This window comes from Coccinella septempunctata, chromosome 2 (genome assembly GCF_907165205.1).
Source record: "Coccinella septempunctata chromosome 2, icCocSept1.1, whole genome shotgun sequence".
Taxonomy (NCBI): Eukaryota; Metazoa; Arthropoda; class Insecta; order Coleoptera; family Coccinellidae; genus Coccinella; species Coccinella septempunctata.
Window position 1 is genome coordinate 48272874 of NC_058190.1, and position 24385 is coordinate 48297258.

The window sequence follows — 24385 nt, forward strand, 5'->3', positions numbered from 1 at the left end:
AAGAAACAATAATATGGTGACAATATTCATAATAGTACTTTAAGTACTAGGTAATTACCCCCCCGTGGATGAATCCTTGCCCTTGCCTCATTCAAAATTAAACACTATTTTAATTTATTCATTTATTTAAATATATCACATTTTTCATTCAATATAAAATCATATCAAAGATATTCAGGTAACATTAAGAATTTGATATTTGTGAATCTCCTCTGGAATACATTTCTTGGAGCAGGTTCATTAGATTGTCAAACCGTAATCGTATTTCTTCTTCAGAGCGGTTTTTCAGTCGCTGCTTTACTAAAGTTATTGGATCTTTGTGGAAATTCTGCTTGAAAGTCTCTAATAGAATTCTATCTTCTTCTTTTGTCCAGTTATGTGGTAAACCTTCATTTATTGATTTTTTCTCATCAGCTCTATCTTTCTTGATAGTTTCTTCATTGATTGCATTCAATGTTTTCTCTTCTTCTTGTGATGAATCTGTAAATGCACATAATGTGTAGTTGAACCACAGCTGTCTATAGAGCTTTGGAAGGCTGAGGTTCAATCAGAGTATTAACTTGATACTCTTTCATTGAACTTAGATGTCAAATGGGACATGAAGCATTTAACAAGTAGAACACAATATATACTCACCAGTATCAGATAAAGGAATATATTCAGGAGATGGCAAGTTCTTCCAATCTGCCTCTGTAACAGGAATTGTTTCCTTATGTGTTTCAGCACTTGATTGGGTTGTTATTTTTGTGTTTGCTAGCTTTCTTCTAGTGGGGCTCTTATTACATACTAATTTCTCCTCATTTCCTTTGGGACTTTCCCCTGATTTATCCCTACAATGAAATATTTTCGGCTTGGGTGTAGATTTTTTGTTTGATTTGCACAGTCGCATTTTCCTTTTTCTACCATCTTCAAGTTCAATGTATGTTTTACCCTGAAAAAATGATACAGGATCAGCAACTTCAATTAGCAAATTACTGTAACAATAACATACATCCTCTAGAGTTTCCTTACAAGGCGAACTTGATGATTTATTTGGGTTTTGATCTATCCTCCGGACTTTACTAGGAACAGTTAATCTTGTGATATGGTCAACATCAGGGTTGAAAGGAAATGAAACATTTAATGGTTTCATTCCTTTGGAAGTTTGGCAATATAGCTTCCCTTGAATAAACTGAAAATAACAATTTAGGTGGTTATTATTATATTACCAGAAAAATAATGGAACATACTTTGAGTCCACAATTGGTACAATGGTGTTTCTGAAGTTGATCTCCATCAATCTTGTGACAACTACAACTGCAAGCAGGATCTTCATCGGTGACTGTGAGATTTTCAAATGCTCCTTCCTCTTTAGACCTATTCAATTCTTTAACTTCTATCACATCCCAAGCTCCATTTAGTAAACTAGAAAAAAACTTAAGTGAAACAGTCAGCATTTCCCTATGCACAATAATAAGGAATAGGTTTCATTTAGACAAAGAAACTAAATGATTCTGTAGAACAAAAATAGAGTGATCAGGAAAAAATAGAAGTAAGCATTATATTGAAACAAAAAATGAATACTTACGTAGCAGGAGGACTTTCTTCCAAAAACATCTGTAGAAAACTATCACATAACAAAGGGTTACTTTTGAGAAGAGGTAATATAGCATTTTTAATCTTTTCCAGATTCACTTCAGGTGTATCATTCAGATCTTGAAGAGTTTTATAAACCTTTCTAAGTTGAGCAGGCTGATCTTTGAAATAAAGTTCTAAATATCTCAAAAATTTTGCCATATGATTCATGATGAAAAATGGAATGAGTTGTCCCACAGCACATGCCTGCTCTGCTGTGAGAAATAGCAAGAATTCATCAGCTAAATCCTTATATTTGGGAAGAAGAATAGGGTTCAACTTCATATATAAATCGACAGCATTAGAGATTCTTTCATTGGAGAAAATTTTCATTATTTTTCCAAACTCGTTAGGTCCTAATGTTTCTTCCAATTTGTACATGTATGCTATTGAGAGGTCTAGAAAGAAATTATGTTGATAAAACATTCACTAGTCAGTTTAATGTAATCCCAAACTAGCCATCTAATTTTGCTAGCAAATACTGCTAATACTCACTTTGCCTTCTTTCTTTTTCAGTTTCTGGATTTGAAGGAGCAAGCATAGCAATGCTTGCTAAAAACTCTTTCCTTTTTTTAGCCTTTTTTTTATCAACAAGGGACTGATCCTTTCTACTATTTTTCACAGTTGAATTTGCTACCAGCAATGCATTTGTATCGTCAAAAGTATCCTATATGAGAACATGGAAAAAATCAAATTGAGAACATGTAAAAAAATTAAATCCGTAACATCAAAAGTTCTTCATATATTTCTATCAATGAATTATTATATCAATCGAATTTTCTATCAAAAATATGGAATCTTGTATTTCATTATGGTAATAACGCTTTAGCATAGGGAAATCAACTGGATAAAATAATGACTTCACCTTATTTATACCTACCTTTTTAGGAATTTCATTTGTACGCTCCTTGTCTGAATCACAAAGTACAGGTTTTTTGACTTCATTCACCATAGACATTAGCCCACATTCTCCCACATCCATATCAGTTTTTTGTATATCAGTCAAAATATCTGGAGATTCTGGAGAAGGAAGTCTGGGCAACATAACCAAAAAGTCTTTAATATGAATCTGAATTGAAGATAAACTTTTTCTAAAACTTGAAATTCCTTATTGAGTTTAGTATATTCTTCTGGAAATAATTTCTTCAAATAATAATTGTAGGGACGCTGTCAATGTTTTGGAAACTTGTTTTTCTTCAGGGATTTCTTCTTTGGGCAATATTTTCCTATAAACAGTGGATTGCTTCAACACTGGAGGAAAAAAGTTTCAATTTCAAAGGTTTCTAGTAATTCATTTCCTTCATCCTTGAAAAGGAAAATAATATAACCCAACCAAAGATTTAAGAGGTTAGGGTTTGACTCTGGGTTAGGTTAGGTTTTGGATTAGGTTAATCTTTGACAGATAACACACTTCGGATTATGGAGGGTAGAGAGCCTCCATACTTCGGATCAAAGATTATAGAGTTAGCTAACTCTTTGAAAAGATTAACTTCCTCTTTGCTTTGGATAACAATGAGTAAGGTAAAGTTAGAAAGAAGGTAATTCAAAAAACCTCCGACCACTCTTATCCTTGCCTTCAACTTTTATGCGAAAACGTTGTCCAATCAAAGAGGATCTTTGGTCCAATATTCAGATTTCTAAAAAGGTGATTGCTTTTAACTCATCTAGATCAAAGATTATAGAGAACTACTCTATAATCTTTGATCTAGATTTACCCCCAGTTTAACAAAGCTTGATAGGGGAATCAACGCTTGATTAACGGATAAACTATAATCCAATCATGAGCACTGAGAATATCACACTAGCATCAAATTATAATCCATACACATCAATTCAATGATTCTCTATAGCTACTTTTTCAATATATTCAGAAACAAAAAGATTGATTCGTATTAAAAATGCAATGACTGTCAAATCGTTGATAGCGCAATCAAAGTTTTGTCAAACCGGGGTTTAGCGAGGAAAACTCATTTGTGGGGAGGGGTAATTACCTATCTCATTTGAAATCAAATACTATTTTATGTATTTATGTACAAATATCACATTTTCATTCAATATAAAACTAAATTAAAAATACTAAAGTAAAATTAAGGATTTGATATTTTCAAATCTCCTCTGGAGTACATTTCTTGGAGGCGTTTCATTAGATTGTCAAATCGTAAATGTATTTCTTCTTCAGAGCGATTTTTCAGTCGCTGCTTTATTGAATTTATAGGATCGTTGTGGAAATTCTGCTTGTAAGTCTCTAATATAACTCTGTCTTCTTCTTTCGTCCAGTTATTTGATGTGTCTTCATTTGTTAATTCTTTCTCTACTTTGATAGTTTCTTCTGTAATTGCAATTTCTTCCTTACAAACTGTGATTTCTTCATCAATTGTATTCAATGTTGCCTCTTCTTCTTGTGATGAATCTGTGGAGGCACATAATGAATATTTGGAGAAAAAGTATTAACTTAATATTCATTGGCTGAACTTACAGTGTTTTCTATTGGTAAAACTAGTGCTGCACTGGATCATCAATATCAAATATGAATTAGGATATCTTGAAATTATTGGAGTATCAGTTTTACTGATGAAATTTTCTATTACAGTGAATTCAATTGGTAGAACTAGCTTCAGATTTTTGGAATGATTGTAATGACATCAAAAAATGCACTCGCAGTGACTTGTTTTACCAATCTAAAACGCTATTCGATGTCAAAATGGGACATTGAGGTTCAGCTGTACTGTTCAAGTTCAAGCTGAGTTTAAGTTTGAGCCCGGCTAATTGTGAAATTAATCAATTCTATTGGATACTTAGGTATCATGGAGTCATAGGTAATTACCAGTATCAAATAAAGGTTTACTTGTAGATTTAGAAGATGGCAAATTTTTCCAATCTGCCTCAGGAATTGCCTCCTTTTGTGTCTCAACCCTTGATCGGGTTATTATCTTTGAGCTTTCTAATTTTCTTCTGTTATTCTTATTTTCTTTAGGACTTTCCTCTGATTGTTTCGGCTCGGGTGTAGATTTTTTGTTTGATTTGCACAGTTTCACTCTCCTTTCTCTATCTTCAAGATCAATGTTGGTTTGAGTCTGAAAAAATTAAAGGAATTTTAGACTTTATAAAAATTAGAGAAACAATAACATACATTTTCCAGTGTTCCTTTAAGAGGTGAACTTGATTTATTTGCCTCTGTAACAGGAACTGTCTCCTTCTGTATCTCAACATTTGATTGGTTTATTATCTCTGAGCTTGCTAATTTTCTTCTCTTATTCTTATTTTCTTCAGGACTTTCCACTCGTCTTTTCCGCTTGGCTGTAGATTTTTTGTTTGAGTTGCACAGTTTCGCTATCCTATTTCTATCATCTTCCAGCTCAATGTTGGTTAGAGTCTGAAAAAGTTATAGGAATTGCAGAATTTATAAAAATTGGAAAAACAATAACATACATTTTCCAGAATTTCTTCAGGAGGTGAACTTGATAATTTATTTTCCTCTGTAACAGGAATTGTCGCCTTTTGTGTCTCAGCATTTGATTGGGTCATTATCTCTGAGCTTGCTAATCTTCTTCTTGTATTCTTATTTCCTTTAGGACTTTCCTCTGATGTTTTCAGCTTGGGTGTACATTTTTCGTTTGATTTGCACAGTTTCCCTATCATATTTCTATCATCTTCAGCCTCAATGTTGGTTTGAGTCTGAAAAAGTAATAGGAATTGCAAAATTTATAAAAATTGGAAAAACAATAACATACATTTTCGAGTATTTCTTCAGGAGGTGAACTTGTTGATTTATTTGCCTCTGGTACAGGGATTGTCTCCTTTTGTGTCTCAACATTTGATTGGGTTATCTCCGCGCTTGCTAATATTCTTCTTTTATTCTTATTTTCTTTAGGACTTTCCTCTGATGTTTTCAGCTTGGGTGTAGATTTTTCGTTGGATTTGCACAGTCTCACACTCATTTTTCTACCATCTTCAAGCTCAATGTTGGTTTGAGTCTGAAAAAATTTTAGGAATTGGAGACTATAAAAATTAGAGAAACAATAAGATACTTTTTTTGATATTTCTTTAGGAGGTGAACTTGATGATTTATTTTCCTCTGTAACAGGAATTGTCTCCTTTTGTGTCTCAACATTTGATTGGGTTATTATCTCTGAGCTTGCTAATCTTCTTCTTTCATTCTTATTTTCTTTAGGACTTTTCTCTGATGTTTTCAGCTTGGGTGTAGATTTTTCGTTTGATTTACACAGTTGTGCTATCCTACTTCTATCATCTTCAAGCTCAATGTTGGTTTGAGTCTGAAAAAATTATAGGAATTGGAGACTTTATAAAAATTAGAGAAACAATAAGATACATTTTCTGATATTTCTTTAGGAGGTGAAGTTGATGATTTATTTGCCTCTGTAACAGGGATTGTCTCCTTTTGCGTCTCAACATTTGATTGGGTTATTATCTCTGAGCTTGCTAATCTTCTTCTTTTATTCTTATTTTCCTTAGGACTTTCCTCTGATGTTTTCAGCTTGGGTGTAGATTTTTCGTTTGATTTGCACAGTTGTGCTATCCTACTTCTATCATCTTCAAGCTCAATGTTGGTTTGAGTCTGAAAAAATTATAGGAATTGGAGACTTTATGAAAATTAGAGAAACAATAAAATACATTTTCTGTTATTTCTTTAGGAGGTGAACTTGATGACTTATTTGCCTCTGTAACAGGGATTGTCTCCTTTTGTATCTCAGCATTTGATTGGGTTATTATCTCTGAGCTTGCTAATCTTCTTCTTTTATTCTTATTTGCTTTACAACTTTCCTCTGATATTTTCAGCTTGGGTGTAGATTTTTTGTTGGATTTGCACAATCTCGCACTCATTTTTCTACCAATTTCAAGCTCAATGTTGGTTTGAGTCTGAAAAAGTAATAGGAATTGCAAAACTATAAAAATTGGAAAAACAATAACATACATTTTCCAGAATTCCGTCAGGAGGTGAACTGGATAATTTATTTTCCTCTGTAACAGGAATTGTCCCTTTTTGTGTCTCAGCATTTGATTGGGTTATTATCTCTGAGCTTGCTAATTTTCTTCTTTCATTCTTATTTGCTTTACAACTTTCCTCCGATATTTTCAGCTTGGGTATAGATTTTTCGTTCGATTTGCACAATCTCGCACTCATTTTTCTACCATCTTCAAGCTCAATGTTGGTTTGAGTCTGAAAAAATAATAGGAATTGCAGAATTTATAAAAATTGGAAAAACGATAACATACACTTTCCAGAGTTTCTTCAGGAGGTGAACTTGATAATTTATTTTCCTCTGTAACAGGAATTGTCTCTTTTTGTGTTTCAACATTTGATCGGGTTATTCTCTCAGAGCTTGCAAATTTTTTTCTATCATTCTTATTTTCTTTAGGACTTTCCTCTGATATTTTTGGCTTGGGTATAGATTTTTCGTTTAATTTGCACAGTATTACTCTCAATTCTCTACCATTTTCAAGTTCAATGTTGGTTTGAGTCTGAAAAAATTATAGGAATTGCGAGACTTTATCAAAATTAGAAAAACAATAACATACATTTTCCAGAGTTTGTTTAGGAGATGAACATGATAATGTATTTGCCTCTGTAACAGAAATTGTCTCTTTTTGTGTCTCAACATTTGATCGGGTTATTCTCTCAGAGCTTGCAAATTTTCTTCTGTTATTCTTATTTTCTTTAGGACTTTCCTCTGATGTTTTCGGCTTGGGTGCAGATTTTTTGTTTAATTTGCACAGTGTTTTCTGCTTGGGTGTAGATTTTTTGTTTGATTTGCACAGTATTACTCTCCTTCTTCTCCCTTGTTCAAGTTTAATATTGGTTTCAGTCTGAAAACATTATAGAAATTGGGGACCTTATAAAAATTAGAAAAACAATAACATACATTTTCTGGATCTTCTTTGGGAGGTGAACTTGGTAATTGATTTGAGTTTTGATCTGTCCTCTGGACTGAAACAGTTAATAGTGGGATGGTATTTATTGGTTTCATTGCCATGGATGCTGGGCAATATATCATTCCTTGAAAAAACTAAAAATAATACTTAAGTCAGTTATTATTATATTATCAGAAAAATAAAACATACTGCAGGATACTCATCAGTGACTACGAGATTTTTAAATTCTCCTTCCTCTTTAGCTCTATTCAATTTCTTATTAACTTCTACTACATCCCAAGCTCCATTTAGTAAACTGGAAGAATCAAAAATCAAACTGTGTAAGCTCTGTATTAAGGCAAATAGAAACTTAATGATTATATTCCCTGAATTAATGAAATCAACACTTACATATCAAGAGAACTTTCTTCCAAGAACATCCGTAAAAAACTGTCACATAACTGGGGGTTGCTTTTCAAAAGAGGTAAAATGGCTTTTTCGATTTTTTCCAGATTAGCGGCGGGCGTATCATTCAGATTCTGAAGACTTCTATAAACAAGTTGAGCGGTCTGATCTTTGGAATAAAGTTCTAAATATCTCAAAAATTTCGCCGTATGATTCATGATGAAAAATGGAGTTAGTTGTGCCACAGCATGGGCTTGCTCTGCTGTGAGAAATAGCAAGAATTCATCAGCTAAATCCTGATTCTCGGGAGGAAGAATGGGCTTCATCTTCATATATGAATCAACAGCATTAGACAATTTTCCTTTTGAGAAAAGTTTCATTATTTGCCCAATGGTGTCTGGTCCTAATGTTTCTACCAATTTGTCCATGAACGATAGAGAAAAAACTGAAGAGAAAATGAAAAATTTACTTGTCGATTTGGTGTGATCTTTTTTGGCTAGTAAATGTATAAACTCACCTCGTCTTCTTTCTTTATCAGTTTCTAAATTTGGGGGAGCAAGTGTGGCTATGCTTGCTAAAAATTCTTCTCTTTTTTTGGCTTTCTCTTCATCAACAATAGAATGATCTTTTCTACTGTTTTCCACAGTTGATCTGGCTACCCTCTAGGATATACATATATTATTTATGGAAAAATTGATGCCATAGTAGACTTCCACAAAGTAACAAAAAAAATTGAAGCCGTATATATGAAAACCACTTTTGAGTAGGGAATTACTTCACTTTATTTACACATACCTTTTCCTGAATTTCATTTGTTTGCTCTTCATCTGGATCACATAGTACAGGTTTTCCTGTTTCTTCTTTCACAAGAGACATTGGTCCACGTTCTTTCACACCTTCTTTTTCTACATCACTCATAATATTCAAAGAAGGAAGGCTGGGCAAAACATCATGCTGATTTGAATTAGTGTTGAACTTTTGGTTCGGGAAAAATTTGTTCAAAAATTCGAAGTTCTTTATCAACTTGCTATATTCAACATATGGAATAGCTCTCCGAAAACAATTTTCACACCTCTTCTTCAAATAAGCGTAATGAGTTGTTGACGCTTTCTGTTTTTTTTTGACTTGAGTTTCTGCAGGAATTTCTCCTTTAGGCAATATTTTCTTATAAACAGAAGGCTTCTTCAATTCTAGAGGAGGATTTGAACATTTTTCTAGCGATTCATCATCTTCCTCATCCTTAAAAAAGAAAAACAAATTGATAATAGAATAATATTAATTGTTTTGAATAGTTGAATTGATGTGGCCAATACGGGTATTTTTTGACTTGAAATTCTAACTATTCATTTTATATCATGTCTTGTAATGAATTTACCTGAGGTGTCTTATAAATATATGCTCTCCACTGTCTTGGTAGTACATCTGGAGGTCTTTGCTTTGGAGACAAAATACCAAATTGATTCAGATCAATAACTTGATGAACTGTGTAAGGGGCTCTTTTATTTTTGAAATAAAACTTGATTGGATTGTGCCAATCTTTTGAATTCTTCATTTCACTAATGCTTCTGTAAATCTGAAATTTTTTTCTTGCTGGCATCAACATTTTTTTTATAACTTCGGCTATTTTCATCATATTTATTCCTTTTTTTCCCAGTGAAAACTCCTTATCATTAATTAAAAATTGCACAAACTGCTCCAATCCCAAAGCGACCAATCTGTAATGAATGTTTTCTACTCACAAAACTTCAATAATTATGTTCAGCAATACATCTATTTTCATAAGAAACATTATTTCACTTACTGATATTCTGAGGTAGAAAATGGTGCATAGTTATAATTTAGGAGATCGGGATGCTTGAAAGGAATTTTTGGTAGCAATTGAGGATATAGAAAAACCTCGCTCTCTGATATGGCTTTCAAAATACTTTCAGGAAATGGCAAAAAGTAGTGTTTCTTATTCATGAAACAGTCAAGGCTAAAACAGAAGTGAACTTTTAATTTGAAGTTTTCCAGTGGAAAAGAGAACTATGATAAACACTGGAACTTACGATTCTTCCATAACTTCCTGAAACTGCCTAGAAATAAAAATCATTATCAACCAAAAACATACAAAATAGTTTTCAACTTACTTTATAGTTTCCATAGTTTCTTCACTCTTTTCCTCAAATTGTTTCTCCCAATTTTCCATGAATGTTAAAGCTCCCTTCAGGTTGATCGTGTTGAACACTGAGGAATCATTATCACCAGATAATAATTTGAAATTAAGCTGAAAGTTCATAATCGCTCATTATGACTGTCAATTAAATTTAAACAGTTCCACTCACCAAAAATTCTTTAAATTCGACTGCATATTCACTATAACATGGATGGTTGAATGTTAGTATAAAATTTTGCAATAGCATTTGCACATGCTGAGACATTTGCTGCATTAAAAGTTGGTGTTGAATTTTAGAAAATAAATCAGACAAGGGTTTCTCTGTCTCAGAATGCTCCGAACATACATCTGATATAGGCTGAAAATTAAACAGAAATATAATACATACACAGGGTACTTCAAATACGAGGTGTATATGTTATATGGAAGTGCCACCATGCACACCCAGTATTGTAGTGATTCAATTGAGTTTCCTCACTTGAAGAAAATAAGTACTCACCTCATGACCAGAGGAAGGAATATCCTCCTCTAAATTCAATTCTATCTGCCTGGTACTATTGCCATCGAAAATTTCAATATATCTATCCAGTTCAAGCTGTTGGATAGAATATGATTCTGGATCTATATTTATTTCTAAATTGTCGTTTTGGAAATCATTTCTGTCCTCATAAATATCAACATACTCAAAAAGTTCAGCAATTAAGTCATTCAATTCTCTTTTTGGTACTCTAACAGCTCTATCATCACGTAATTCTTCTGTATCCACTGAAAATTATTATGAATACATTGAAAAGAGCAAGATTTACGGATCAAAGTACATAATTAGACAAAACTAACTGAAGATAAAAATGTTCCATGTTCAAAAAATACCAGGCACTAAATTTTTGTTCAATAAATGCTTACCTTTGGTTATTTCTTCATCAGATAAGATATTATATTCAGGGTCAAGATCTTCCTCCTCATTTTTGACCTCATCCAATGGTTGAGCAAAAGAACTCAGAAAATTTTTCCAATCATCATCATTGCATTCCAATTCACACATCATATCATTTGGAATATCAGGGGGTACAAAAGATTGCTCAATTTTTTCCAATGGAGTATCACTGAGTGATAATTTAGAGCGAGTTCTGAGGGCAATATTAGCAGCTTCGTCAGACTTGTGATTATCATCTCCATATTTCTCTGTCTTCAATTGTGGTGCTTTGAATCCTTCATCATCAATTGAATTTTTTTCTTTTGTGGATGGAGTAGGTGGATTACTCGGTGTACAACAAAATGAAGAATCATCTTCACTCTAAAATGGAAACTTTTCAACTTTAAATTGAAATTTCTAAATGTATACGTATGTATGATGTATAACACCCATATTGAGTTGAGGTATTTATTTTTATTTTTAGTTCATATTGGAATTTTATAGTATCGTTAATACTTGGAGTTCCCCCTGATTTATTCAGCATTATAATATTCAATCATTCTATAAAAAATTCTTTCTGCTATTTCTTATGTCAATATCTTTTTATACCAAACACCCTGTTCATCTAAATCATTTCAATAGCACAATCGATTGATCAAATGAGATCAATTACTCAAATAGTTTCTTCATGGATTTTCATCAACCATCTGCAATAAATAAACGAAATCTGAAACTATTCACCTCCTCTGTTGCTGGAACATATTCATCATCAGATGATTCTTCATGTAAATCATCAGCCAACAATTGATACACTTTTGAATCATTTGAAGCATTTGAATCCCATGGTAAAAATAAGGAGGAACCAGAATTAGACAATGCCCTAAAAATATCGAAGATTAGTATACACATAAAAAAATTACACATCAAATCAAGATCAGCGAGTAAAGTTCAGTGCCTTAATAGTATAGATGAAAAGCAAATCGATTGCTAGCTAGATTTGATAGTCACTTGATTTCCAAAACAAAATCACTGAAACCTTTTCATTTTTGAGTATATAGAAGAAGTAGCCATTGAGCATCATTGAATTGTGATATTCTGAATGTCATGACTAAGTGTTGATTTAAAACGAGTTGATGTTAATCTGTCCATCAAGCGTTGATTCCCTGATCAAGCTTTGTGGAACCGTGAGTTAAGACTATAAAATTAAATTGATACCACTGATATTAAGTCCTTCGAATAAATTGATCTATACTTGATGCAAAAGTCTGCATAGGGTTTACTTACTTTGCCCTGGACCTTGTTATTTTAGGTTCAAACGGTATGACCTCAGATGCATCTTCACCTTTTTCTTTATGCTTCAGCAATGCAAGAACATTTTCATCGGTAACAACACACTTTAATAAAGACTTGACAGCCACTGTGCTCAGGTTAGATTTAGCCGCTTTTTGTTCTAACGACTTTTCCAAACATTCTTCGAATTGTTGAATTATTGCCTCATCCTTTGAATCCATGGAATTCATTACACTTCTTCGTTTTTTAGGTGTAGACTTAGAAACAATATCCGATCCCCATTCCGTTGATTGAGGAACATTATTTTCAGGATCCGGTTTTCTTTCCATCTTTATTAATAAAGATGTTAACGGTAGCAATCAAAGTATTACATAAAAAATATAAGCGTACCCTGTATAGTACAAAACAAAAATGAATTCTCCCCTTGTTTTAAAATTTAAATCGTTAACTTGTGTACAAAAAAATTTGTTTGGAACCTAACACCTAACCTAACTCTATAATCTCTTTGACCCATAGACCTAATAATACATGGACAGGCCAGAGGCCTTCACGTGGTTTTCCCGTTCACCGCATCGAGGAATACCCACGAGAGAGAGGGGGGTGGTAGAAAAGAAAGATAGCAATAGTCCCTGGTAGTAAACGTCAAGCTGGTAGCTGGTAGAGAATAAATCAACGTTGCCGCTTCAACCAAGTTATCCAGTAAACTCGGGAATTCTACCAGTCCGCTGATCCTCCATGTTGCATTTTGGGGTGGTTGTCGGTAGATTTATAGACTTTCTATTAATTTGAAGCAATTTTTGTACTGAAATCAGAGACAACAACAGAGGTTGTCTCTGACTGAAATCAACTTCGAAAATGTTATCAAATCAACTATATTTTTCTCGAACTTGAAACTTTCAAGTGCTGATAAAATAATAGATTCCGTATAAAAAAAATTCTACCTGAAAAATTTTTTTCGGATTTTTATTAATGTAAAAAACTTGAGAGTTGTGTAAAACAACATTATTATCTCATTCGCCGGGGTCTGATTTTATATACACTGAAACTACTCGTGATTTGGGAAGATAAAAGGACCCCTGCTTTGCGTTCTGGCTGCACAGAGAAAAATTAATCGTTAAAGTGAATTTTTTTGAACATTTCACCTTCCTTGAGCAAAAACATGTGTGCTATAGAGAAAAGGGCAATAATTTTAAGTATGTTTATTGATACTTTCACAAATAATATGAAATTTCCTGCTGGGGAAATATTTATATGAGGATTAATCATTCACAATTATTTTGATAGGTTCTCCATCAGGTGGTTTAGTTGCTCTTCTCTGGCACTCCTGGCAGTAATATTTTACTGCTCCTGTTTCTTTATTGTGTGGCTTTCCAGTGTTAGATTTCTGTGACACTGATCAACAGAAAATATCGAGTTTTGAGCTTGCCGATGTCACAGGGCTTACTGAATATCAACATGATTTACATCTCTTCTCTTCCTAATATTGAATCCAGATTGGAGTTAAGTATTTCCTTCGGACATGCATTGAAATAGAATGTGATGGTTCATATGTAACTACTTCGTTTAGAACAACATTCTTTATAATATTCAAAAATATATCTACTATCTCGAAATTCAAGTCACCTCTACAAATTCTTGCTGTGTCCTTATGAAATATAGAAAGTAGACTAGGTATATTCCTTGTAAATCTTTGTAAATCATGTCCAATATGTACATACATGAAATAACAAAGAAACTCCTTTATTGGTCTATTATTTCCAAAAATAAACCACTTTCGCTTTATTAGCATGTAGCAGTCGATTCTAAAAACCTAGTTTTCTGCTAAATTGTTTGTGAGGAGAATGAAATATCGATTGAAAACACAGTTGCTGAACAGTAAACAATAAACATATGATTTTGACATTTTCTACCATATGTCCATCTCTTTCTAACGTACTACTCGTGACCTCTCTCTCTCAGGGCCCGTCCATATTTTATTAGGTCTATGCTTTGACCTAACAATTATTAGGTCTACGAAACACAGAACACAAAACAAATAGTGCAGAATCATAGAAAACAGCACACTGTTTTCTGGTTGTCTCTTTACGCTCTGTGGTTGAAATGTTCAGTGTTCTTGTTCTGTGCATACCATAGAGAAATCTCTTGTTTCTGGTGCATAAATATTAAATAAGTTTTCTGTGGTGATGACAACGATGAACTTGTGGAAAAGAATGAAAATTGAAAATTCATCCAAGAATTCAGCTGCGAGTGCTGCCAGTCTGAATTGATCCAATCCTAATTCAATAATAGAAAATCTATCTCTAATTTACGACTAAGTGGAATAATCAATTAATTCACAGAATTTTTAAAGAAATTCTTTGAAATATTTTCCCAGTGGTTTCTCCTTAAAGTAGGTGCCTCACATAAAAATTTGTCAACTGATATAACAGTTTTTCTCTTTTATTTCATGTGTCCTTTTATATGCCGAAGATTTTCCCATCTTTATGAATAAATGTATTTAAAATTCTAATATTTAATGAATAACAATCTCTATCAACTATTCTGAAATGAATCATTTCCAAACACATATTAATCGGAAAGAGCATTTTTAAATTGATAAATGATTTTTCAACTTCATTTTCATTAATATTTCAGTGTGCTGAAAGAAGTTGTGCAATTATGATTAGTTCAGATGCCCAAATTCGCTATATGATCCAGTGGTTTCAAGAATGGAGCGACCTACAAAAAACTGACTTTTTACCAATTATGGCAGAAAGATATGCCAACCGGGCCTTTGTGAACGGTATTGTTAATAGCCTTGCCAACGTAGAATGTAGGGATAAACCTATGTCTCTTTTTGAGTGTAGAGTAAGTATAATAATTATGCATATATATGCTTATTGTTATTGTTCAAAATCTACTTGTAGGTTAAGCTATTCAAGGAATGGTTTACTCAATGGTCTATCGAACAAAAAGAATATTTCTTAAAACAAATAATTGACCTTGACTCTGTCTTTGCTGAAAAATTGAATTCAGAGTTGAACATTGGTGCTATTCCAATGGTAAATGGAAATGGTGATTTGGATGGGGATGTAATTGATGAATAAAATTTATATACTGTTTTTTAAATTATTATTATTTTAAGTTTGCTACCCTGTTTTTATGTATGAGAAAAATATTTTATTAATATTAAATTTCTTACTGAAATATTTTCTAAATTAATGTCCCCTCCTACTACTCATCATCATGAAAACGAGCCAGGTATTTTGAGATTTTCAATTTCAATACTTGTGGGAGGACAAACTGGGGTAATTGATAAGTTATATAAGGTCTTTTTAAATTATTTCAACATCATAATAGGCATCCAAATATTCTCTTATTTCATAAGCATCGTGGCATTTGTGTGAACTAAGGCCTCAAAGTGAGGAAATGCAATGATTAATTCAAAACTTACTGACATATTTTGATCATAATTCACTTGAAAGAAAACTTAAGGAATCTTCTGATAAATATGACACAAAGAAAAGTTTTTATATTAATAGCAAGGACTATATAATGGTGATATGAACACTGAATTTAAGATTTATTTGTTGTCCTCTGAACAGTCGATACTCCATCAACAAATTTTGTCCTGAACAAAACGTTGGCATTATTAAACATACCATCCTTAAGTGACACTATGATGAACTGCAATGAGAGTATTAAAATTTAATTATCATATTCAAAAGTCATTATTTGAGCACTTTTAAATGGAAAACAGCTGAATTAAATTTCCGAAATTTTTGGAATATTGTACAATTCGAACCCACCGGCAAAACTGTTCCCAGGCACAAAAAAGTCGTATGCCCAGTTCCCGAAATTCGGGGTGTACAAGATGAAAAGTGAAGCTTTCAGTTCATAATTTTCCATTCAAATGTGGTCTTTTCGCATTTTGCAATAACACTAGCAAGACAGTATGTGTGATTCTTTCTTTTCATCTGAGTCAATAAAGAATGAAATTTTTGAGCTGATGATACAATTTCCCAATCAATAGTTTACCTGCGACTTTTTGAAATGAGCCTTCAACATGTTTCCTATATTTTGGGTGTGCGACAAATCTAAGGCAGCATCAACTTCATCTAATATATACAAGGGGGCTGGTTTGAAAAGCAACATCGCCAATATCAAAGAAAGAGCTGCAAGAGATCTCTGCCCGCCACTGAGTTCTGTTAAGCTCTCTTTCCAAACTCCGCCTAGGGACACTTTCACCTTAAACGAAAGAGAACTCAAGTTGCAGCAAATTTAGTTACATAAACAAATACCTCAACTCCTTCTAATATAGTCAAACCAAATGGAGCAGCAAGTTTTGCATTAGCGCCTGGAAGCAACGTATTGAATATTGATCCAAAATCCTTGGAAACTTGATCAAATGCCAATTTGATCGACTGTTTCTTCTTTTGGTCTAATTCTTCCATCACTGCCAATAATTTTTTCTTATCGTTTTCTACAATTTGTTGCTTCTTTCTCATCTCATTAAACTGAAACAAAGCGAGTTCTTATTTTTGTTTCAAACATTTTTTTTAATTCTTTACCTGTTTTTCTTCTTGTTCAAACATAGTTTGTGCCTTGGTGTTAACCCTTCTGCCAAGTTTATTTTTGGTTTCTTGCATTTCTCTTATTCGTCTCTCTAAATGCTGGCCTTCCTTATCACTCATTTTAGCTCCCTCTTCCAAGTACTGTTTTTCCTGTGATAATTTCTTGGACAAATCTGCTTCCTAAATTGAATCGAAAATAATATTTCATTGGGAACTGAACGGTGTTTTTTAAAATTTCAATGATTATATTATTTTAGCAGACTCACTCACCCTTCCTTGACAATTTCGAAGGTCATCCTCAAGTTTTTTCGTCTCGTGGTTGATTTTCCTTATTTCCAAAAGTAGCTCATTGTTACGTTCAAGTATTTTTTCCTTTTGAGCAACTTTCTTTTCGATTTCTTTATTTTGAGCGGCAATTGCGGCTTTTTCTTTCATCACATGCTCATTCAATTCTTGCACCATATTTTTTATTGTTTCGAAATTGCCATTTGAATCTTCTGCTGCTGCTTTTAATTTCTCAATAGTTTCAATGGTAGATTGAAGTTGAGTATTGGTGTTTTCTATTGCCTTCTTCAATTCGGAAATTTCCAAAGTAAGTGTTTGATATTGGTCCTCATGTTTTTCCCATTCCTTTTGGCTCCTATCAGCTTTTTGTTTTGCTTTTTGCATTTCAATTTCAGCTTCTTTTAGTTGCTTATCCCTGTAGCCTTTGATGTCCTTCATTTTCAGCTCCAATTCTTTTGCTTTCTGGTTACATCTCTGTTCAGTTTCCTTACACTTTTGGTCCCTTTCAACCAGATCCTCTGAAATAATAAAGTTTGTTCAAGCTTCCTATGAATTGTTTCCATAATATTCATACCCATTTGTTTCTTAAGATTATTCACTTCTTCTTGTTGCCTGTGGTGCTCTGTTTGCTGCAATCTCTGTTCGATGAGTCTCAACTCATGCTGCTTAAATTCCAGCTTCTGCTTGAGCTGATTATACTGGGTTTGATAATTCTGCATCTGCTTCATTTCATATTCCACTTGCTGGAGTTCTTGCTCTAATTGGATTAGTTGATTCTATGGACAAGATAGGCTATTATCACTACAGAGCATCAAGTAACAGGGTGTCCCATTTGAAATAAGCGAGTTGATATCCTTTTCCATTGTTTATATACGAAATTTCTAATGGGCACCTTGTATACATGTGATGAAGTGACATTACCTCTAAATTCTTTATTTCCTTCAATTCAAGAAGGATGGATCCCCCTCTTTGTCTTGCTCCACCACTCAGTGTACCTGAAGGATCCGTTACATCACCATCTAATGTAACACACTTCTTTCTGATTTGATCGTGAAACGTAACTTGTCTTGCTATATCCATGTCCCTGCATATAAACACATTTCCGAAGATGAACTCCATAGCAGGTCTCAATCTCTTATCGTAATTTATGAGAGACAGAGCTGGTTGAACGTTTTCTTTCCCAAACTTAAAATTGAAGGAAAATGAGCATTTGGTTTGTTAATTCTGCGGTTTCACTTACCATATCTTGAGCCAATTTTACGGTTCTTTGATCCATTACATGAGATTGTATCTTATTTAGAGGTATGAATGTTGTTCTTGTTTGTAAGTTTCCTCTTTGTAATAAAAGCTTACTTGTTGAATCTGTATCGACAACGACATTGTACAACTGAAAATTGGAATACCGAAGATATGAATTTTGTGTGTTTGTGTGTAGTTTTCAAACTACCAATTGTTAATAAGAATGTAAAATTTTCACTCCATTATTTCATTATTATGATGAACTTTCTTTCCTGAGGATAAAACAGTTATTAATTCAAATAATAACTTACCCTTCCTCCTGCAGCTGTTTCTAAAGCTGTACATGCTTTATTATCGTTGACTTGTATCAAGCGACACACTACGCCATTCACCCTATTTCTGTTGAAATTTGTCTCTGGATCTCTGTACTTGAACTGTGAGTAAGGTCTGTGAGCTTCAAAGTTGTCCAATCTCTCCCTTATTTTATGAATTTCCTTTCTCATTTCGGACCTTCTGGTACTCCAGTGCTGCATGCTCTCTTCTGAATAATTGATTTGTCCCAAAGCTTGTTCTATTGTAGCACATTCTTTCACTATTTTATCTAGATTGACCTTGTCCTTCTGATAATCAGCAGCATTTGTTCCAAGGGTTTTTTGTTTCTCTCTCAGTGAATTTTGGCAAAAACTCAATTCCATGCTTGCTTGTTTACGTTGTGTATTGGCTTCTGCTGCTTCTTGCTTAGCCACCATGAGTTGTTCTTGTAAAGACTGTGTTTTTCCTTCTTCATTAACTTCCATTCCTGCTGCCAAAGCTTCATATTTCTTTTGTGCTAGTGATAGGGCCTCTTTGTCTTTAGCATCATTTTCTTTCAGTGTTTCAAAAAGAGATTGTACCTTACTCAGCTCATTTTCCTTAGACACCAGAGCTTTACTGTCATCTCTAAGATTCTAAAACAATATTGCAGCTGTTACTGTTATTAACAGTTCAAACAACAGAATTTTATTGTATAGTTACCTTTTCTAAAGTTTTTATTTTTTTATCTTCATTTGCAATTTCATCAGTTATACCTTTAGCAGAAGCTTTTGCTTTAGCTTCAATTGCAATTTTTTCTTTCAATTCATTCTCCAGTGCTTTCAATCTTTCAGAAGCTTCCTGGATAGAAAAAAAGTAGGTATAGTAGAATATTTGGCTCACGACAGCATACTGATTAGCAATCAGTGTATTTTGAAAAGGTTAAACTTACTGATTGGTTACTTTGCATTAAGCACTTAATAGTTTCCTCCATATTATTGACATTATTCTTATTAGTCTCTATCTCTTGTTCTAGGACCTGTACTTTTTTGTTAGCTCCTTCTAATGCTTCTTCAGCTTTCTTAGTTAATCTGATAGAAACATGATATTGCCAACCCTTGTGAACACCAAGCATATATTGTAGTTCTCGTTCCATTCTCTGAAACTCCAAAAATTGAGCTCTCTCTTCTTTCAATTTATTCAATTTGGGCATGATTTCCTCAGCAACTATCTGAAAGTTAAAAAATAATCTTTAGATTCTTTCAAATATCTCTTGGCCATTTTCAAATGTACATACTTCTTTAAATTCTGTTAGCTTGGCATCTTTCTTCTCAATTGTTTTAAGAGCAACTTGCCTCTTCACTTCATACATTCTAGTACCAGCTGCTTCTTCTAACATGGCTAAAATCTTATAAATTCAATGAATCTACCTATATATTAGCATAGCTATTCTAATAATCCCACACTCTCGTAATATAATGATTTGTAAAATTACCTCTGGGGGTTTCATATTTAAAACCTTTGTTATTTTTCCTTGCATAATCAAGAAGTGAGGATTATTAACATTCAATTGTATAGAGCAGAATAGATCCTGGACTCGTTTATTGGTAACATTTGAACCATTAATGAGATATTTATTTTTACCACCTAAAATTATTTGCCTAGTGACTGTAATTTCTTTGAAATTTTCAAAACCTGGTGGTTGTTGTGCAGGATTAGTATTATCAAAAGTTATAGAAACAGTTGCTTTATTTACACCTGCTTGTCCACTTTTGAATATAAGGTCTTGAAGGTTTGCTGCTCTTACCTAAAATTGGATATAATTTATATTTTTAAATGGAAACAGCTTTTTGACCAGTTTTTATCTTACATGACTTAAATTAGTGATTCCTAAAACAAAACAAATAGCATCTAAAATGTTCGATTTTCCACTTCCATTAAGGCCAGTTATAGCTGTAAATTGATCATCAAACCCAGAAACTTCAGTTCTTTGGCCATATGATTTGAAACCGTCTAGGACGATGCTTTTAATGTACATCTTGAAAGAAAACTGTCTGAAAAGTATGTTAACGACTAGAGAGTATACATGGTGATTGAATGATCATTTAAAATTCTGTTTAATGGAATCTCTTTTTAGTTCTTTCAAATCAACCTTATATTTCGTCACTTAATATAATTTGGTTATTATTTACTCCACTTATGAAGTTTAACGGACTCTGAAAATTCCAAAATCGAATTAGACAGGAGACGGCAGAAAGCAGAAATAGCATGCGCAAAAATTCCTCTTTGGCGCTCTTTAGCCAGAGCAAAGAACTTGAACTGATGTTTTATGTCTCTAAAACTGTCTATGAAATAAACTAAGTCTTCTGTGCCTTAACCTCTACATTTTTTCACTTCGTAAATAAAATTGATAATATCCAGTTTTTTAGTTTTTTTTATAATTATGTACATATTAATCATTAGAACGTAACATAAAGAGGTGAGAGTCTGTCTCTGGTAATGTTTGTACATTTGTGTTTGTGGTGCTGTACGTGGAAGTTGTTTCAATAATCTATAAGATTTTCACGAAATGGATAATACCCAACAAGAAGATGATAAAAGATTCCATCATTATCATGGAAATAATATCATGCTTTCTGAAGACAACACAGTTGCGCATCGTACAGCGGACTTCGGCAATTCACAAATTTACAGCAGTAAACCGTTATTTCCCGGAGAATTATTTCTTGTCGAAATTATAGAAAATCAAAGGCGGGGTTGGTGTGGACATTTGGACATTGGATTATCTCATAAAAACCCAAATGTACTTGCTAGCAACCCTGAAGTTCAAGAAATAGGTGAATCATATTTGCCTTTTCCACGTGTTGAATGGACCATTGGTATTTCAAAAAGGGAAATTCAGGTAGCCAGAAAGAATATTTTGTATAGAAATAGTATACATATACCTAAAAATGTAAGCTATGATAGCAAAAATATAAGAACTTGTAGGGGTGTTATTCCAAGATATTGTCTCAAATCGAGTAGAGCACAAGATGGAAAAATTGATGCAAGTGATGTAGGCAGTAGAATAGGAGTAATGTTCATTCCAACATCTGAAACCATAGCAGATATGCATGTAATCATCAATGGAATAGATGAAGGACCTTTGTACACAGATATACCTTATAGAGATGCACCTATATATGCTACAATTAACTTACGTGGTTCCACCAAGAAAATCAAAATCATACAATTGTCATATGGTCAGTATCTTTTATTTTTTTTTTATGAATAGTTAGATACTTTGACTACTCTGAGAAATATGTATATTTTTCAAAAACATTTATGCCAGTTACCATTTTTTCTATTACAGTTCCATCACTGAAAGCAGCTTGTAGGAATTCCATCATTCAAAGTATGCCAGAGAGTATCATTCATAGGTTGCAACTTCCTAAAGAATTGAAGAAATTTCTATTATTATAAATTAAATATTTTCAGATATATAATTTTCCTATATATGTACATATTCATCAAGTTTTATCAATACTCAAATTCTTAAACATTAATGTTTATATCTTATTTTTTTTTAATAATATTTTTATAGAATTGACTTGTGAAATTTCATAATGTGATAGCTTCTGTGATCATAGTTTTTAACATTTGTTTAATGTTTTCAAATTACATATATTTAATGAATTTGTAAGTTATTTTTATTTTGTATTAATTCATTATTGAATAAAATAATTATTGGAACTAATAACCAAGATATTTTAGACTTTCAAATGTCATAAAATGGGTAACAAGCACGATTATAAAATTTGGAGCTTTCCGATTTGGTGAGATATCTCATTTTTATAAAAAACAGAATAATTTTTAAAGGTACTGAAAAATAACGTACGAAAAATTGCATAAAAAGGCTTAATTTTCTGCATATATCTTAACTGCATGGAAAGGAATGAATTTCAAATAAATGAGAAACTACATAGTTTCTTATTTATCTTTGGTTTGTTTCATAGATTAGAGTTAACCTTAATCTATGGTTTGTTTGTTTTATGCTCTATGGCATAATCATAGAAATACTAACAAATGTTATAATTTCTATGTGCATAACCATAGACAAAGGGCATAACCTAACTAAATGTCTGGTCTCTATGAGTTTTCCTCCTTGTTTGTAATGTAAATAATACTTTTGAATTGTAAACAAGTCTTCAACATCTACAAACTCTGGTCTCCTAAACCAAAGTCTCTCTGATGGTTTCAATGTGAATGTCGTTCCATGGGAACTTGGAAACTATTTCACGTCGACTGATTTTAATGGACTACACACCTTTTCATAACGCCCCACAACAGGAAAGTAAAAGATTCCACCATCATCATGGAAATAATATCGTACTTTCAGACGAGAACACTGTTGCATATAGAGTGCGAAGCTTCGACGGTGCATCTATTTACAGTAATAATCCATTAGCTCCGGGTGAGTTATTTCTGGTTGAAATTGAAGAGACAGAAAGAGGTTGGAGTGGACATATGAGAATAGGACTGACCCAAACAGATCCGAATACACTAGAGCATGGCGCTCAAGAATTCGATGAATTGAATTACCCAATTGGATCTGCTTGGACTGTTGGTATATCAAGGACACAAAAAATTTCTCAATATTTTAAAAAATGCAATTCCGAAGGTAGTGAATGTGGTGACTCTATTGCTAATAAAAGATTCAGTTATGACAGTCAAAGTATTAGGACTTGTAGAGGTATAATTCCAAGATATTTTCTAAAATCAAGTAGAGCTCGAGGGGCTGAACTTTATCCAAGTGATGTAGGCAGTAGAATAGGAGTTCTGTTTGTACCAACATCTGAAAATAAAGCAGATATGCACATTATCATAAACGGAGAAGATGAAGGCCCTTTATCAACTGATATACCATATAAAGATAGTCCTGTGTATGTTTCCATCAATTTATATGGCACCACCAAAAAAATCCGCATTATACAATTGTCTTGTGGTATGTAGTTTTCAAGTTTTATACTTTATCACAAAAATTGCCTTCTTTTTCTGTTACAGTTCCATCTCTGCAAGCAGCCTGTAGAGAATCAATTCTGCAAAGGGTACCAAAGAATATGATTCATTTATTACCACTCCCTAGTTTACTGAAGAATTTTTTGTTATTTGAAGTCTAAATCTACTGTTACATGTATATGAATGTACCTAGGCCAGAATTTTCAAATGTCTATAGGATTATTATCTTGTTACAGTGCTAAATCAATCAATGAAATCTTACCAAAACCTACTTTTGTTCAAGAATTTGATGATGTCAGAAGAAATAATAACTCTATAGGCATTTGAGTATCAGATCATTATTCTTAATTCTTGACTCAATTCAAATTTTACTCGTTGAAAAGTACAAAAACTATTTTGAGTGGCTTTTATTTAAAGATCCATAGAGAGTACTTTCTTTAATTTATTCAAGTAATTCATGTATTCAATATTTCTAATGGTTTTGTTAGTTATATTTCCTTCCTATTTTTTGTTACATCTTTTTATGAACAATGAACGTATGTTGAATTTTTTTCATATTTTATGAATAAATCTTTACACTATTATAAAATAAATAAAACTTTACATTATTATAACTTTATCTGTGTATTCTATTTTGAATTCCAACTTCGTCAAGTAATCAATAGAATATTGAACGTAAATATCTGTGCTTGATCTAGCATTTTCAGGTTATCTTTCAAATTTAATAAAACTCAAGGAGAGGAGTTGCAGTTCAGTTCAAAGCCGATTGGA

The 24385-nt window shown here is 32.8% G+C and overlaps 4 protein-coding genes and 1 long non-coding RNA gene across 5 annotated transcripts; 2 read left to right on the plus strand and 3 right to left on the minus strand.

Moving 5' to 3' along the window:
* Positions 1–107: 107 nt before the first annotated feature.
* On the minus strand, positions 108–12743 carry LOC123307178. The gene is made up of 30 exons (XM_044889395.1): positions 12243–12743; positions 11700–11838; positions 10949–11339; positions 10545–10810; positions 10215–10403; positions 10020–10156; positions 9939–9965; positions 9692–9865; positions 9266–9605; positions 8686–9129; positions 8408–8552; positions 7897–8335; positions 7696–7801; positions 7497–7640; positions 7153–7440; positions 6850–7095; positions 6482–6793; positions 5945–6190; positions 5643–5888; positions 5346–5588; positions 5044–5289; positions 4745–4987; positions 4439–4688; positions 2495–2721; positions 2110–2281; positions 1568–2012; positions 1230–1404; positions 992–1171; positions 637–931; positions 108–480 (listed from the first exon to the last, which is right to left on the minus strand). Exons 1-30 carry the CDS (start codon positions 12575–12577, stop codon positions 185–187), a joined length of 7386 nt encoding a protein of 2461 aa, XP_044745330.1. The 5' UTR covers positions 12578–12743; the 3' UTR covers positions 108–184.
* Positions 12744–15677: 2934 nt separating this feature from the next.
* Positions 15678–20873, minus strand: LOC123306425 (structural maintenance of chromosomes protein 2). The gene is made up of 14 exons (XM_044888412.1): positions 20487–20873; positions 20112–20423; positions 19914–20024; positions 19569–19847; positions 19340–19477; positions 18637–19272; positions 18327–18473; positions 18008–18271; positions 17661–17862; positions 17072–17604; positions 16799–16981; positions 16529–16744; positions 16266–16475; positions 15678–15914 (listed from the first exon to the last, which is right to left on the minus strand). The coding sequence occupies exons 1-14, from the start codon at positions 20652–20654 to the stop codon at positions 15804–15806; spliced, it is 3510 nt and encodes a 1169-aa protein (XP_044744347.1). The 5' UTR covers positions 20655–20873; the 3' UTR covers positions 15678–15803.
* A 141-nt stretch (positions 20874–21014) lies between these two features.
* Positions 21015–22363, plus strand: LOC123306427 (neuralized-like protein 2). Its single transcript, XM_044888415.1, has 2 exons — positions 21015–21858; positions 21969–22363. The coding sequence occupies exons 1-2, from the start codon at positions 21186–21188 to the stop codon at positions 22076–22078; spliced, it is 783 nt and encodes a 260-aa protein (XP_044744350.1). The 5' UTR covers positions 21015–21185; the 3' UTR covers positions 22079–22363.
* On the minus strand, positions 21971–22605 carry LOC123306428. The gene is made up of 2 exons (XR_006536910.1): positions 22494–22605; positions 21971–22046 (listed from the first exon to the last, which is right to left on the minus strand). It is a non-coding gene; the product is annotated as an uncharacterized LOC123306428 (long non-coding RNA).
* A 96-nt stretch (positions 22606–22701) lies between these two features.
* Positions 22702–24233, plus strand: LOC123306426 (neuralized-like protein 2). The gene is made up of 2 exons (XM_044888414.1): positions 22702–23600; positions 23660–24233. Exons 1-2 carry the CDS (start codon positions 22862–22864, stop codon positions 23773–23775), a joined length of 855 nt encoding a protein of 284 aa, XP_044744349.1. The 5' UTR covers positions 22702–22861; the 3' UTR covers positions 23776–24233.
* Positions 24234–24385: the final 152 nt, after the last annotated feature.

Bases quoted from the DNA above. Each gene is read 5' to 3' on its own strand.
- LOC123306427 (XM_044888415.1), top strand. From the start codon at position 21,186: ATGGATAATACCCAACAAGAAGATGATAAAAGATTCCATCATTATCAT. The intron at 21,859-21,968 runs GTCAGTATCTTT...TTTCTATTACAG, and splicing joins AATCATACAATTGTCATATG to TTCCATCACTGAAAGCAGCT.
- LOC123306426 (XM_044888414.1), top strand. From the start codon at position 22,862: ATGTCGTTCCATGGGAACTTGGAAACTATTTCACGTCGACTGATTTTA. The intron at 23,601-23,659 runs GTATGTAGTTTT...TTTCTGTTACAG, and splicing joins CATTATACAATTGTCTTGTG to TTCCATCTCTGCAAGCAGCC.
- LOC123307178 (XM_044889395.1), bottom strand. From the start codon at position 12,577: ATGGAAAGAAAACCGGATCCTGAAAATAATGTTCCTCAATCAACGGAA. The intron at 6,794-6,849 runs GTATGTTATCGT...TTATTTTTTCAG, and splicing joins CTGAAGAAACTCTGGAAAGT to ACTCAAACCAACATTGAGCT. The intron at 5,889-5,944 runs GTATCTTATTGT...TAATTTTTTCAG, and splicing joins CTAAAGAAATATCAGAAAAT to ACTCAAACCAACATTGAGCT.
- LOC123306425 (XM_044888412.1), bottom strand. From the start codon at position 20,654: ATGTACATTAAAAGCATCGTCCTAGACGGTTTCAAATCATATGGCCAA. The intron at 20,025-20,111 runs GTAATTTTACAA...TGAATTTATAAG, and splicing joins TAAATATGAAACCCCCAGAG to ATTTTAGCCATGTTAGAAGA. The intron at 16,745-16,798 runs GTAAAGAATTAA...GCTTTGTTTCAG, and splicing joins TTGAACAAGAAGAAAAACAG to TTTAATGAGATGAGAAAGAA.